Source organism: Elgaria multicarinata, chromosome 4 (genome assembly GCF_023053635.1).
Source record: "Elgaria multicarinata webbii isolate HBS135686 ecotype San Diego chromosome 4, rElgMul1.1.pri, whole genome shotgun sequence".
NCBI classification, from domain to species: domain Eukaryota; kingdom Metazoa; phylum Chordata; class Lepidosauria; order Squamata; family Anguidae; genus Elgaria; species Elgaria multicarinata.
In genome coordinates this window covers 40,070,987-40,087,286 of record NC_086174.1, presented here as the reverse complement: position 1 = coordinate 40,087,286, position 16,300 = coordinate 40,070,987, and the positions used below count along the sequence as shown (strand labels likewise).

The 16,300-nt window shown below is 38.7% G+C and overlaps 1 protein-coding gene across 7 annotated transcripts in view; it reads left to right on the top strand.

The window, feature by feature from the left end:
- The window catches only part of CDC42BPA (CDC42 binding protein kinase alpha), a 195,599-nt gene that overhangs the window by 28,655 nt on the left and 150,644 nt on the right, over positions 1 to 16,300 (top strand). For all 7 annotated transcript variants that reach the window (XM_063124145.1, XM_063124144.1, XM_063124140.1 and 4 more), the window contains exon 2: positions 16,028 to 16,119. In XM_063124145.1, coding sequence (XP_062980215.1) covers positions 16,028 to 16,119 — 92 coding nt within the window. The remainder of the gene's footprint in view (positions 1 to 16,027; positions 16,120 to 16,300) is intronic.

Genomic DNA, 16,300 nt, shown 5'->3' with positions numbered 1-16,300 from the left:
GGGAAAAGATTGATGTCACATGATTCAGGGTCTTTTTCAAGGTGTAGTAGGTCTACCAGAACTACATTTTGGTCTATACACTGATTTCCTACTTGAGACCAAAATTTCTCTTTCAGCGTTTTCCTGCTAAATCTACTGGAAGCATGACTTGAAATGCCCCCTTCTCCTCCTTTCTTAGTCTGAGGTCCCCTTTCATCATAGGACAAAATCACCCTGATATTCTCCATGTCTTTGATAGCACTCTTTGCTATTGGAATCCCTGTAAGCATAACTATTTTCCTTTTTCTTACTCCCTTTCTTCTAGTAGGAACATAGGAAGTTGCCTTATACTGAGTCAGACCATTGGGCCATCTAGCCCAGTATTGTCAACACTGACTGGTAGAGGCTGTCCAGGGTTTCAGGACCATATGAAAATGTATCTTTAAGAGTTGTATTGAAAAGGGAATTTCAGCAGGTGTCATTTGTATATATGGAGAACCTGGTGAAATTTCCTCTTCATCACAACAGTTAAAGCTGCAGGTGCTCTGCCCTCTTTTAAATCTGGTCACTCTAGTATAGCTCCTGCAGCTTTAACTGTCGTGATGAAGAGGGAATTTCACCAGGTTCTCCATATATACAAATGACACCTGCTGAAAAACCCTTTTCTATGAGAGTGGTATGAAAGTGGTATATAAAAGGCAGGAGCCACACCAAGCAGGATATAGTGGTATGAAAGTGGTATATGGTATGTGTCAATGGGCCCCAACAGTTGTCAGGGCACTTCAATACCGCTATAAAGCAGTAGTGTGGCTCCTGCCTTTTATATACCGCTTTCATAGTGCAATATCCTGCTTGGTGTAGATTAGTCCTAAGAAACACTTAGGCTGCAATTCTGTACCTACTTACCTAGTAGTAAGACAAATTGAATTCAATAGGACTTACTTCTGAGTAGAGATGGATAGGATGACATTGTCAGGTTGTAATCCTAAACATATTTATTAGAGAGTAAGACTCACAGAACTCAGTGGGACTTAACTAGTAAATCTGTTTAGGATTGTACCATTTGTAACTTAACTGCCTTAAGTATTTGTTCACCAAAAATACATAAGAAAATACAGTCTACTAGGTTTTTTTTGATTGCAGACCATGGTCACAATGGCTTTGATTCCTATCAGCCCAGAAGGCTCTTAATAGCACCACATGAATGGAAGGATGTATTTGATTGTAGAAGAGGAGGAATGTCTGTTTAATTTACTAACTTGCAGATATAGTGATAGATGAACTACTTGTCCATTCTGCTTATAGGATTTCATTAAACACACAAATGAAAACTGAATGTTGAGTTCTCCTTCCTTACAGTCTGTTGTAGAAATGGCATCTTTTTGATAGAGCTGCATTTATTGGATAGAGCAGTACTGTTGGTGATGATGCCTGCTTTGATTTAGAAGGGTAGCAGGCATTTCAGTTGCATAGATGTCATCTTCTGACAGTAATATGTAGGCTAAACATTATAAAGAATTCTCTTCAATGTATGTAATTGCATTTCCTCAGATTATATGTTCCATATCTGTGCATATCCTATATAAACTGCTCAGAGAGCCTAGGCTATGGGGCCATATACAAATGTAATAAATAATAATAATAATACTTGCCCTTTCATTATGTATGACGCTCATTTTAATTTACAACAACAACAACAACAATAATAATATGCATAAACCAACTCAAAATATAGGTGCTGTTAAACACACAAACAGACCCAGCCTATGGAGTACAATGTAATGAATGCAAGTAAATAAACAGAGGAGGGAAATGTCTTACAATGCAATTCCTGTTGGCTTAGAAGTAAACCCATTAATCTGAATGAGAGTTACTCCCAGGTAAATGTGTACAGGATTTCAAACTTAATGTCTAATTAATCTACAAATGCAGGCATCCAAAGAACTGCATAGCTAGTTCTGCATGATCAAAGGGATTAGGGCTTTTGTTTCTTATAAAGCAGCTCCCCATGCCACATAGCCAGCAGCCCCCTTTTGAAAAAGAGGGGCATCCAAAATTAGTGATTTGAAATGATGGAAGATCTGTTATTCAAGTTAAAAAAATCACTGGGCTTTCCTAAATACCTCTTTGGATTAAGAACATAAGAATGTAGGAAGGTGCCTTACACTACGTCAGGCCATCTAACCTATTATTGTCAACACTGATTGGCAGTGGCTCTCTAGGGTTTCAGGTAGGATTCTTTCCTAGCCCTACCTTGAAACGGTGGAGATCGAACCTGGGACTTCTCCATGCAAAACATCTTCTCTACCACTCAATTCTAGCCACAGGAAATTAATTGAGTAGTAAAGTCAGGCCATAAAACAAGAGAAATATCCATGACTTGTTTGACTTAGTAATTTTACCAGGTAAAGTCCATTTATGTTAATATTTAGTTATTTAAAATATTTGTATCCTGCTCATCCATTCCTCATAGATTCACACAGAGGTTTACAATGAAGTAGAAAACATCAGACATAATAAAACCACATTAAAAGCCAGTCTATAAAAGGAACACATGCCTGGCACATAATCCATCAGAATAAACAAGATAAACAGCATTAGCATTACTAATAATGTTAGTATCTGTGTTGTTAATATAATGTAAGAATAATTTAATCACAAAAGAGATAAAAGATTATGCAAGACAAATATGGTGTAAGCAGGTAGTGTGCATGTATCAGGCTTCAGATCATCCTTTGAGCAATTTGCAGGATTGTAAATGGTGGAGTATCTAAGGATTTAGGAAGTTGCCTGAGAAAATCAGTGACTCCTAAACTTTAAACTTCACCCCATCTGTATCCTTTTGTGCAAAGTTCTTTCTCGCCTTTTTAAATTTTTCAGATCAAAAATCTGTGATTATAACACAGATTCCATAGACACAATTATACGTCAGAGTAGGTAAAATAACAAATTAATCCATTTACAGTATAAACCATATGATTTATGTTGATATCTCTGATATCTTAATGTTTTCAAATTTTAGCACCCTCTATGTAGTTCACAACAAAGAATGTGGCTGTACTTGAGCCATCTTTCAGTACATAATAAAAATATCAGCGTAGTCTCTGACTGATGATATTTAAGCCAAACTGCTAAGGGATCTCTCATTTCTCTCATATGTTCCAAGATTGTCTTCCATAAATTATAATTTTAAAGGTCATTTCCAAAAAATATGACATGTCTTCTGCTGAATGATCACATCTGAATCTCCTTCTGTTCTAAGTTCTAAGAAAAATGTTAGGAAAACAGCAGCATATGCAAAGGGCCACTTCGTCAGCTGGAAGGTGTACTGCAGATAGAGCCTGACAATCTCTGAGAGTGTAGCTGGATCATGGGATGCCCAAGACTAGCAGGCAAACCAGTATTGGCACTATAATACATAACCATATTCTGCATATTTCCACATCCATTAGATATATCTCTTATATATCCATTAGATATATCAGTTTATATTGATGTAGAACGTGCAAAGATTTAGTAAAACAGTAGCCTTAGAAGCATCCACGTTCTTCTGGAACGCTTAAGGAGGTTTGAATTCTCCTTTTAAAACATTGTGACTTAAGTGACATGATGTTTTCTCGAAGTACTATTTTTTAAAATATTTACAAAAAGGAAAGGATTTCTTTTTGCATGCAAATCAAATTTTCTTAATGTTTAAGACAAAAGTAGTAATCTAGGGATTGCAGAGGCTCAACATTTATATCCGTGCTTTTTGTTTGAATAAATCAAATTCAGGTCCAGTTATTTTAAAATTGGCTTGCATGATGTTATTCATCAGCAATGCTGCATAGAGATTATTTCAAGATATAAAAATGATTATACCTTGTTAGCCATGGATCTCACCAAGGTGAGATGTGACTCCCAAGTTTAATCTTAAGTAGTATCAAGGATCTGTGTAATATAGCCATTGTTGTATAGTTCAGAAATGGTGCTATCAAACTCAATATATGTGTAAGTGTTCAGAAACTCTAGTCATATTTAATTTCAAAATAGGGTGAGGATTTTTTTAATCATAGTTTTTTAAAATAAACTTGAAATTTGTTCAGTAGAGAAAGATAGTGTTTTGACAATGAGCTAATTTGCCCATAAAAAGTTCTCCATTTATGCTTTTGTGCAAAAATGTTTTTCCAGTAGTGCAGTTTACACAGGGAACACCCTTATTTGCTCCAGAACAACTAACATTTACTCATATGACTCTGGGAATTGAATACTGTAACTCCCCTTTGGCCCGTTTTCCATTATTGGTGAGTCATTAAGAGAACACCAGTGTGTTTGCTAAGTGGGACTGAGATAACCTTCAGAAGTATACATTATTCATAGAATCATAGTAGAGTTGGAAGGGGCCTATAAGGCCATCGAGTCCAACTTCCCGCTCATTGCAGGAATCCACCTTAAAGCATCCCTGACAGATGACTGCCCAGCTGCCTCTTCAATGCCTCTAGTGTGAGAGAGCCCATGACCTCCCTAGGCAATTGGTTCCATTGTCATACTGCTCTAACAGTCAGGAAGTTTTTCCTGATGTCCAGGCGGAATCTGGCTTCCTGTAGTTTGAGGCCATTATTCTGTGTCCTGCACTCTGGGATGATCGAGAAGAGATCCTGGCCCTCCTATGTGTGATAGCCTTTCAAGTATCTGAAGAGTGCTGTCGTCTCCCCTCAGTCTTCTCTTCCCCAGACTAAACATGCCCAGTTCTTTCAGTCTCTCCTAATAGGGCTTTGTTTCCAGACCCCTAATCAACCTGGTTGCCCTCCTCTGAACAAACTCCAGCTTGTCTGCGTACTTCTTGAAGTGTGGTGCCCAGAATTGGACGCAGTACTCAAGCTTTTAAGCCCCTTATTGTAGTGGGAGAATACATGCTTATGGTGGCAATCCTATACACACTTACCTGGGAATAAGTACAATCAAACTCTATTTGGTGTACTTTTGTGTATACATGCATAGGTTTGTGCTTTACACATAGATGGTGTGGTGTAGTGTTCTCTTGCCAGCCGGGAGATCCAGATTCTAGTTCCCATTTGGCCATGAAGCTCACTGGGTAACTTTGGGCCAGTCACACACCCTCAGCCCAACCTACCTCACAGGGTTGTTGTGAGGATAAAATGGCGAGGAGGAGGGTTATGCACATTGCCTTTAGTTCCTTGAAGGAAAAAAGGCAGCATATAAATGCAATACATACATACATATCATGAAAATAAATGGAGTTCAGTAGGGCTTACGTTAGCTGGATCTTGTCCTTTAATTTTGATGAGTAGTGAATTTGTCATAATTACCAATATTAAACTGCTGAAAGTAAAGAGAGTACATGATATTTTGATTTCCATTAATATGTACATTGTCTAGGAAAGAAAAAGATTAGTCTTCTCTTCAGAAAAACAATATTCCATTCAGATTCATTTAGTAAAATGTTGTAAGTTAACATGTATTGGGTTCAAACAATAATAAGATGTAATCCTGTTAAAGATGCATGAGAAAAAGCTAACAGTGCTGTGAGTGATCTGCCTATTAGATAGCCACACGTCTGCTTGAAATGTCAGCCCATCCAGTCCTGAGCCACCATAAGAAAATCCCCACAGTCCCAAACTTTAGAGGTCTAGTTGTTCGAGATGATAGGTGCAGTCATCAGAACTTGAAGGTAGTGGGACCTATTCTACTGTTGGTGAGGGGCTCCTCTGTGCTCCTATAGACTGTTTGGATCCATCATCGTCTAGGCTTCTGGAGGCATTCTGCACATGGACTCTCCTGACTGGAAATTTGGATTGCTAAAGACTCACCATGAAAAGTACTGCAAGGCTTTTCATGTACTGGGTTTGGATGCTATGATAATCAACAGTGGGTTAAATAGCCAACAGTGGTTTAAATAGTCAACGGTTGGCTATTGTGTCAGGACATTTTCACACCACGGTTATTCAGCTGAAATAACCAACGCAAATAACAAACGCTGTGCACAGTTGATTATTTGAACAATTGTTGGTTATCATCTCATGTGTCGGACACTGTTGACTATTTTGTTGCACACAGTTGGTTATTTACAGCTACTACAGCGACTACAGACAAGAGCGACCAAAGTGGCGGCTGCCACTCTAGTCCAGGCAGCAGAACTCGCAATGGCTGATAGGATACCAGCTGGAGGACTGAGGTGGGTGGGGGGAGAGTGTGGCAGATGTGTCAGTCAAACACACCATTGACTAATACTCAACTTGATGCTAGCATTAATCCACACCATGGTTGATTATAATCATGTTGGGTGGGGAGTACCCCCTCAATAAACAACTGTGGAGTTGACTGTTAACCCATCATTATTGTGTTGTCTGAACGCAGCCATAGACTTGAACTCTCGTTTGCTGTGGATTATGTGTCTTTGTCTGTCATCAGCTCAGTATACTGGCAGGCTGGGTTTGATCTACAACTTTTGAACTTTCCTCTGCCTGGACTCATATGGTATGGAGTTGCGAGTGTTAAAGCAGTGGCATGGAATTCTTTACTTCTTTGGGTTTACCCTTCCATTGATCTTGTGTAGGCCTTGACCATGTAACCTGGAGTTATGAACAAATGATCCAAAGTTGGACTAGTTATTTTTGGGGTGGTTTGTTAGGCCTTTCAAGAATTTGCCCCTTTGACTGCCTGAGGGATCATGTCAGGAGACACATTTGAAAGCACTGGAGAATCCTTATGTTATCTGTGTGACCATAAGCATCCCGGGCAACAGAGAGCAAGACTACCTTCTCACATGTAGGGTAGAGTCTTTGCACAAGTAAGAGTTAGGTGAAAAAATGAAATGTGCTGTGGAAAAGGTGAGTGTACTTTCTCCAGCCATAGGGATGTTGAATGTTGCTGAGACTGAAAACATTGCAGACTTGGCAGGAGAGGGATGCTGAGAATGTCAGAGTACTTGCTGCTGTAAAAATCAGCTGCATAGAAGGGCCTTGAGAGAAAAAAGAGTGCAACAGCAGAACTAGAAAATAGGGGATCCTGATAGATCCTCTTTACATTAAGGAACCCCATCTCTGGGATACTGTACAAACATTTCAGAGCCCCAAATTCGCCTTTAACAAACCAATGAAGTAGTAAATGAAGTCCTAATATATATAAAAATAACAAAATAATGCCCTGTATTTATGAAAGAGCATAATTGACAGGATAAGATTCATAAACAGATGTAGCATGGAAAGCGGTATTTTGCTTCATACAAAGGCAGGGTGTTTATGGAAACTATAGATTACAAAGTAAACATGGTCTTCAGAAAACATTCAATGCCTGAAAGTTTAAACCAGCATTTTAAGAATGCATTCTGATCTATTTATATTAAATATGGAAGCAGTAATTATTTAGAGGCACAGTTCAGAACTGGATTGACTACTGTGTGTTATAAAAATAATTTTTATCCTTTCAGTTCAAGGAATATCATTTTAGTAGTAACTTTACCATGGCCACAAGCTGGAAAAGCATGTTGTGTTACTTTCATTTTGTTGTAAATTCATTGCATTCTGCAATCCTAGTTGTATGTTCCTGGCAAAGGAATCAGAACTTACACACCCTGACGTTCATTCCTGCATTTGACTTCTCATATTAGCCTCTGTTTTAAGAGGCAAACACCTATGTTTTATCCATTGACCTCAAAATTGTTCAAAGGGTATTAGTGGATAACTGTGGATGCCATTGCTAATCTTCCCACTTTATCTGAGGCTATTTGACTCAGGCAATCCCAAGCAGTTTGTGCCTTGGACTTTTATTTTCCAACTTTTCTAGTAAGCATGTTACCTTCAATTACATGTACACCAAATTTTAGGTTCATTACTTTAGGGTAGGTATCTTAAGTTTTGATACCTGAAAATGATATATAGGATCACTCTCAGCATATCAAAATTTTAAGATTCCTACCCCAAAGTAAAATGTGGTGCATACTTAATAGAAGATACTTACTGAAAAGTCTCTGTGTGTGCATGTATGCGTGTGCAGGGTGTACGCATGCACACACTGGATATAGACTTCAAAGGATTTTGCAGAGTACGAGCTTTACTTACTAGCATCAATATGATTCTACCAACTTTTGACATAGAAGGTTCTTACATTTTGGCCCAATTCATATAAAATACTTCTCCTGTATGTGATGTTTCCTGTACATATAAAACTACCTGCATCAGGGTAACGTAAATTATGCTTAGGCATGGGAAATTCCCCGTATCTAAAACCATGTAATGGTGACGGCACTTGCCCTTTCCATGGCTGCTTCTGCTAGCCTGCTGGAAATGACTCTATCACACAAGAACTGGACCACAGCAGAAGATGAGAAACATAGGCAGGATCTACACTACTGCTTTAAAGCGCTTTATAACAGTTATAAAGCGCTTTAACTGGTTTAAAGCGGTATAAAACTGTTATAAAGTGCTTTAAAGCAGTAGTGTAGATCCGGCCAAAGTCACTTCTAGGTGAAGATGGAGCTTGCCTGCTAATCTACAGGCCTTTCTAGGGGGGAGTGCCTTGTTCCAAAGAAGCACCCTGTTGCTTCTCTATGATACACAGCCCACTGGATCTTTGTATGAAATTCAGTAACATAGTTTTCATCATTTTTTTAAAGTGGTGTGTGTGGGGGCGGGGGACATCCAGGTTGTTTCATCTTGGTTCCTAAAATTATTTACAGGAGCATAGGAATTTGATTTTTTTTCTTGCCCTATGCATGGTATATCTAACAGCTAAGAATGTGTAAAGTGAGTTCAGACCCCAGTTGACAGATTGCAGGAGAGAAGTGAATTCTGTCTTGCATCCACTACTTGTTTTTAACTAGAAAATCATGCATATTCAATTTACAAAGTAAGGCAGAACTAATTTGTGTCAATTGATCCTGAGTATGCACTCTTGTTTAAGAACATAAGTTCCTTGTTGGATATCAGACCAAGGCTAATCTAGTCCAGTGTTCTTTGCAAGAATGCAGCAATGAGCATGTACTAGCTGTCCTCCAGTAGACCATGCTTTGTCTTCTGCCTATCCTGATATAGTGAGCTTTTCTCTTTTCATACAGCCGGTTATTTTTATGTTCTGTTCATTATCTGGCAAAGGACTTTTACTTTCTTCAAAGTTCTGTTTATTTATTTACTTTATATCCTGCCCTTCTGCCAAAAAATGGTGCTCAATTTACCACCCAATGTACCATCCAGTAGCCAAAGCTCTCTGGTTCACAACAGTTAAAACCACAAAATACAACAACATGAGCAAACACTGTATAAAACTTTTAAAAGTTTAAAACTACAGTATAAAACCAAAGTAAAAACCAGCAGCAATGTAAAGATCTAAAAATGCATTTTCGACACAGTACCTATCTCCCTTTGTGTTGATACGTGTCTGCCCTGGTGTGCATCTCTCGGGAGTTATTAAAAAAAAGTCCATGCCCCATACCCATCTGCCTAGTCCCACCCACTTTTGCCAATACACATTCGGAACTACCGTCATGGGGCACACGGTTTCCCACAACAGCTCTCCTTTATTTGTGGGAAACTTCCCCCACGTATGCCCCATGAGAAGCAGGGAACCATTGCAGTCAACCCTCCTCCATTGTGAAAGGGCTGTAGATGTATATTAGTCTTGTCTGTCTGTCTGTCTCTTCTTTTGTTTACTGGTGGGTGTATAGTTTTTTAGCAATTTTTGTCTCACCCTTTCCCACCCCAATTTTATCTGCACATAGATTATGAAGAAAGGGTTGCAGAGGGAAAATTCTCTTGCACATTGCTGCCATCATCCTTTTGCACTGCAGCAATATTTTGAAGATCTCCTGTGAAACCACAAAACAGAAAGGTTCATGGTATTAGCTTCAGTCCTAATAATTATGCTAGAAGAGCCTGCAGCCATTTTTATTTGGTCACTTTTCTAGTGTAAATTGATTTTTGCAACTCCCACTTTTGGTGAAGAACTTTCTAGACGCCTGTCGTGAATGGGTTCAGCATATGATCAGTTGCATGCAAAAGTCACAGCTCCATCTACCCTTCCTTAATGACAATTAAGCACAACCAGGTCTAATTTATAGCAATTTCTACAGGGATTGCTGTGTTAGTCTGTTGCAGAGAACATAACAGTCTTCTTGCACCTTAAATATTTGCACATTTATTGTGGCCAAGCCACAAAGGTTTCATGCACTGGAGTCCACTTCATTGGATCCATGAAGTGTTAACGCTGCATTACCAATATATATATACACATGGGTGGATGGGAAATAAACAGTAATTTTAGATGGAAATAGCAAAAAGCACAGAGAGTACTACCTTATTAACAGTGGTTGTTCACAAAGTAGCTGCTGGATAATAACACAAACATCGTTGCATTAGCAACCCCTGTCAAAGGAGCATAAGAAACCACCTTATGCAAGAACAGATTATTTGTCTTTCAAGCCTGGTGTTGTCTGTTCTGACTGACAAGATTTGCCCTTCCTATTTAAAACAATGTGGCGTTTAAAAGCTAATAAACTCATCAAGAGTCTGTGGATTTTTGCAAAAGTTAGATGGACAAGATCTCTGCCATTTTCTAGAATTTATGAATGCATTAGGAGGATCTAGAAAAAGAAGGGACATTATGGGGCAGTGCCAAAGATGGTCATAAGCAGCAGACTTTTGGACAAGAAAGGAAGTTCATTAACTCTCAGCTATTTCTGAATAGATCTGTTTGGCCAAGTTATGGTGCTCAGCATAACTGTTTTATATTGACTGTCCTATGCTGGTTTTATCATTTTGTGGCATTTACCTTTTTCTTTTTTTGTATGAACATTTTAATTGTTTAATTCTTTTGTAAACTACTTTGGAATATGTTTGAAAGGTGGTAGAGAAATAGTTAATAGATAAAACTATGCCAAATTTCAGAGAGCCTGGACAAATAATGTTACCAGCATTTAGAATGCTCAGGCTTTGGCATAGCAGACTGCTTGACCTATCTAAACTATGCCTTACACTATCATGCCTTTCAATATTGCTATTTGTTTATCGCTATCCAGTATACATTTCTTTGAAACAGATATACTCAGTCATATGACATTGGACATATGTGAACTTCTTCGCATAACACATATTTAATTTATGGAATGTGCTCCCATGTGGTGATGGCCATTGGCTTAGATGGTGTTAAAAGGGGCTTAGACAAATTCATAAAGGATATTATTAGCCCTGATAGCTAATATCTGAACTTTCATGTTCAGAGGTGGTATGCTTCTTAATACCAGTTGCTGGGGAGCAAAATGACAGAAAAGGTCTGTTGCCTTCATGATCAATGTGTAGTCTTCCCAGAAGCATCTGCCTTGCCACTACTGGAAATGGGAAGTTGTACTAGATCCTTGATCTGATCCAACAGAACTCTTCTTATGTTCTTATGACCAATAAACAGTAGCTGCTGTGCTTAGGACTTTTAATTTGCAATTCTATGCATGTTTAGAACTCCCAACATTCCCCAGCTGTTTATAAATGCACAGGACTGTGACTTTAGCTCACTTCTGTGAGACAATGGCTATGTTCAGACATAATGAGAAGTCAGAATTGCTGAGAAGTTTGGTTCGTTGTTCACAAGCACACTTGTTCACAAGCACACTTGTTTGGCTCGTTGTTCACAAGCACACTTCCCTCTTGGCTCCTTCTACCAGCAAGGAACAGCTAAACTAACAAGAAAATAAAAATTATCTGTTATGTCCAAAATCAGAGTCCTGGTTTATTGTTCCCCTAACAAACCAGAGCATGAAGTCTGGGTTTGAAGTTGGCTTCTTATTCCTGGTTTGTTGGGAGAGTCAGTGTCCAGGTTCAGTTTTAATAGGAAATTACTTTAGGCACTCCCACTGGTGGGAGAAGCTAAGCAGGGGGTAATTGTGAAGCATACTCATGCACTCTAAGGCAGAGTCTTCAATGTGGCCTGTGTCTTCCAAGTTGTTTAGCCAGGGGGGTTTTCATAGTGAAAAAGTACAGATATTTACATGGCAAGCATGTTGTTATGAAGTTGATGATATAGCAAATTAAGTGACCTCTCAAATTTGAAACTGTTAAAAAATAAATTGCTTGGAGAATTAATTATTTTTGCACTGACTCTTATCTTTATTAAACCTTTAAGTCACAGAATGCCTTGACTGTTTTCTGTTATGAAAACTATTCCAGACACGATTAAAACATATATTGGACTTGTTCAGACAACATGCTAAATCATGGTTAGGAATGGTTCACACAAGATGCTAAGTCATGGTTCACATGACATGCTAAGATAAGGTTTAGCTTTAAATGCTTAACCACCATGGCTTAAGTGTCTTCCGAACAGGGTCATTGATACTGCAAATTATCAAATCTAGCACAGACAGTTTTTAGATAGGTATGTTTTATAAACTGACATACTTTTAACAATGACCTGGTTTGCTTGACATGACAACCCACCATGGGTGATCACTCATGATGGTTTGTTGTGCCATCTGAACCTGGTTTGGTTCCCACAGGGTGACTTATTTTTCATGAACAAGTCAATCTGAAAACCCATGGCTTGTTGTTGGATTGTTCAGGGTGTCTTGTTATGATGTCCTACCTGGCAGGGCAACTTCACCATGGATTGTTGGGAATGGATATGGATAGATGCCTGGCAAGGGCAGCAAAAAACCCTGCTACTCCTTGCAATCGCACTAGTGCTGCCACCATCCCTTACCTCTTGTCAGTACCCTCCGCCCCTTGCTCCTAAATATTAAGATGATGATGATGATTCAGTCTTGCACTAGTGCATAATAATAATAATAATAATAATAATAATAATAATAATAATAATAAGTCTCCAGCTATGAAATCGATGTAATTTCCCCCTCCTCTTTCTTGCTCTATCATGAAATTTGCATATATTTATCAATCCTCCTCACTTCTCTGGGTTAAAATTTGTGTATCTTTACCAATCCTCCTCACTCCCTGCTCTGCCTTGAAATGTGCATGTCTTTACTTCAAAATTTATGTATTTTTACCAGTCTACCTCATTACTTGAAATTGTGTATCTTTATCAATCCCCATCACTGCTTTGTAACCTGTACGTATATTTGACAGCTAACAACAGAGACCAGTGTAGGGAAGTGACAAGCATGAAGTGGGAGGGACAGCTGAAAGCAGGTGGCAGCTGCAGGAGAAGGAGCTTTTGGGGCAGGTGTAATTACGTTGGTAATATGTGAAACAGCTTCTTCTTTTTAAAAGATGTTTGCCAACAAAGTAAGTGTGGAAGTGGAGGGAGAAATTGACAGGGGCATTGACAAGAAGGGGTTGTTGATATGTTGGATTAAGTAGCAAACAGGCATTCTTCCCTTCTTGTGCAAAACTCTGCATTATTATTTTTCTTAAGTTCGTGAATGTGTTACCATGTTCATAAGGGCTCAGAAAATTGATCCCATTTGGCCATCTGATGCGAGGGGGAGTTTTCCTTGGTAGCCCACAACCCTGGCGGCCTAGTTGCAGAAAGGGTGCTGATGTAGGGACTGAGGAAGTAATCAGTTCTGCCACAAAGGATATGTGCTTGGAGCCAGCAGTACTGAGGGAGGAAACAAGCCATGAAATGTAACAAGGAACCTGAATGTCTGTTTGGTTAGCAAGCAAACAAGCAACCCATGGTGTCTTATTCTCAGGGTGGCGTAGTAAGATTTGTGAATTCACCCAGTGTTTGTTTACCATTATTCCTATGGAAATTGTGGAATATTCTGAAATATTAAAATTGAAACGCTATAGGCCTATCTTCAGGTTTAGTTGCTGCTAGATTCTTGGCATATCTGTGATCTTGCTGAAAGTAGATTCTTTTCCAGGTCGTCCAGCTGGAAACAAGAATAACTGGCAAGAACATTCTAGAATTATGTTCTTATGTTCTTATAACATTCAAATGGTTGTGAAGTATTGGAAAATATCTTAGTTGTTGACAGTACAACTAAAATTTCCTTTAGTTGTCAGCAACATAACTAAAATGGAGAGGTGTGTTTATTTTATTTTATTTTCAGTTATTTTTAGGCCACCCATAGAGGTAGAATCATAGAATAGTAAAGTTGGAATGGGCCTATAAGGCTATCAAGTCCAATTCTGTGCTCAATGCAGGAATCCATCTTAAAGCATCCCTGACAGATGGCTGTCCAGCTATCTCTTGAATGTCTCTAGTGTGGTAGAGCCCATTACCTCCTTAGGTAATCAGTTCCATTGTCATACTGCTCTAACAGTCAGGAAGTTTTTCCTGATGTCCAGATGAAACCTGGCTTTCCATAACTCGAGCCCATTATTCCATGTCTTGCACTCTGGGAGGATCAAGAAGAGATCCTGGTCCTCCTTTGTGTGACAACCTTTCAAGTATTTGAAGAGTGCTGTCATGTCTCCCCTCAGTCTTCTCTTCTTACAACTAAACATGCCCAATTCTTGCAGTATCTCCACATAGGGCTTCGTTTCCAGACCCCTGGTCATACTTGTTGCCCTCCTCTGAACCCCCTCCAGTTTGTCTGCATCCTTTTTGAAGTGTGGTGCCTAGAACTGGACGCAGTACTCAAAATGAGGCTTAACCGGTGCTGAGTAGAGGGGAACCAGTACCTTGCGCGATTTAGAAGCTGTACTTCTATAAATGCAGCCCAAAATAGCATTTGCTTTTTTTATAGCCACATCACACTGTTGGCTCATATTCAACTTGTGATCTACAACAATTCCAAGATCCTTCTTGTTTGTAGTATTGCTGAGCCAACTCTCCCCCATCTTGTAACTGTGCATTTGGTTTCTTTTTCCTAGGTGTAGAACTTGGCATTTATCCTTATTAAATTTTGTTCTGTTGTTTTCAGCCCAGCACTCCAGCCTATAAAAATCACTTTGAAGTTTGCTTCTGTCCTCCTTGGTATTAGCTATCCCACCCAATTTTGTGTCATCTGCAAATTTGATAAGCATTCCCTGCATCTTCTCATCTAAGTTATTAATAAAAATGTTGAAGAGCTCTGGGCCCAGGACTGAGCCCTGCGGTACCCCACTCGTTACCTCCCCCCAGTTTGAGAAGGTACCATTGATAAGCACTCTTTGAGTCCAATTCTGTAGCCAACTGTGAATCCACCTAATAGTTGTTCCATCTAGCCCACTTTTCGCTAGTTTGCTAATCAGAATGTCATGGGGCACTTTGTCAAAAGCTTTGCTGAAGTCAAGATATATTATGTCCACAGTATTTCATACTACTCCACGGCAATCCATACTCCTCCAAATATGGGACTAGTCTTAGTTTTACAGATTTTGAGTTGATATGATTACCTCTTGGCAATTTAGTACAGATTGTCTGTGTTACTTGAGACTTTGAATTCTGTTGTCTCTGATTATGCATTTTATGAGATCTCTAGAATGAACCGATAAACTGGAGGATAGGATAGAATAGGAAAACGTGGCAGGTGAAAGTGTTCACAACATTGCATGGCAAATTACAACTGCCTCTTTTTTAACAGTTCTTTTCCAAAATCCATTCTTAACACAGCCCTTAAAAGTATTAAATAGCTGTAATGTGGAATACTTGTGATCATATTTCCCAACTGTTTTTTGTTTTGTTTTTAATTTTAAGGCAGAACTGTGGAAAGTTTCAGTTTTGACTATTAGAGAAGTGGTGCTAGAGGAGGGAGTATTTAACCCTTTCTTTCAAGCATTTTTCCCAGCCTTATTTGGGGAAATAGATCTAAATTGCTACTCAGCTCAAACAAGGAGTCAAGTAGTTATTTGCAAATCTGTTCTTTGGAATCACTCTAGCAATGAACAATCTTCTAGATGTTTAAGATTTTAACTGTGAATATTACTGCAACCTCTTGCAGATCACATGTGTAGATACTGTAGAGAAACAACACAAGGTATTTCTATATGTATTTGGAATGATCTCTACCACGAGCAAGTCAACAGATTTAGATACTTTTGATTTGTTTTAAGTAGATGTTGGCCTATGCTGTAGTTATTTTAGTAACTATTTATAAACTTTAGTCATGTACAGGCTTTTAATATGTTAATGTTACTCTGCTATTTAAAATGATTTATATTTTCCTTTATTTCAGCCAAGCCTTTTACATCTAAAGTGAAACAGATGCGACTACATAAAGAAGACTTTGAAATCTTGAAGGTGATTGGCCGAGGAGCCTTTGGAGAGGTAAGAGTTACTCACAGTTTGAATGTGCCTGCAGTATTTTTTAGTGAAAATGTACTAATACAATGGAAATGTAGTACGTATAGCAGGTACAATTAAATTGCAGAGGACTTGTGAGGTTTTCTGATATGGAAATATATTGTATAGAGCTGTTGAATTTAATATCCAGTTGCCTTTTCACTTC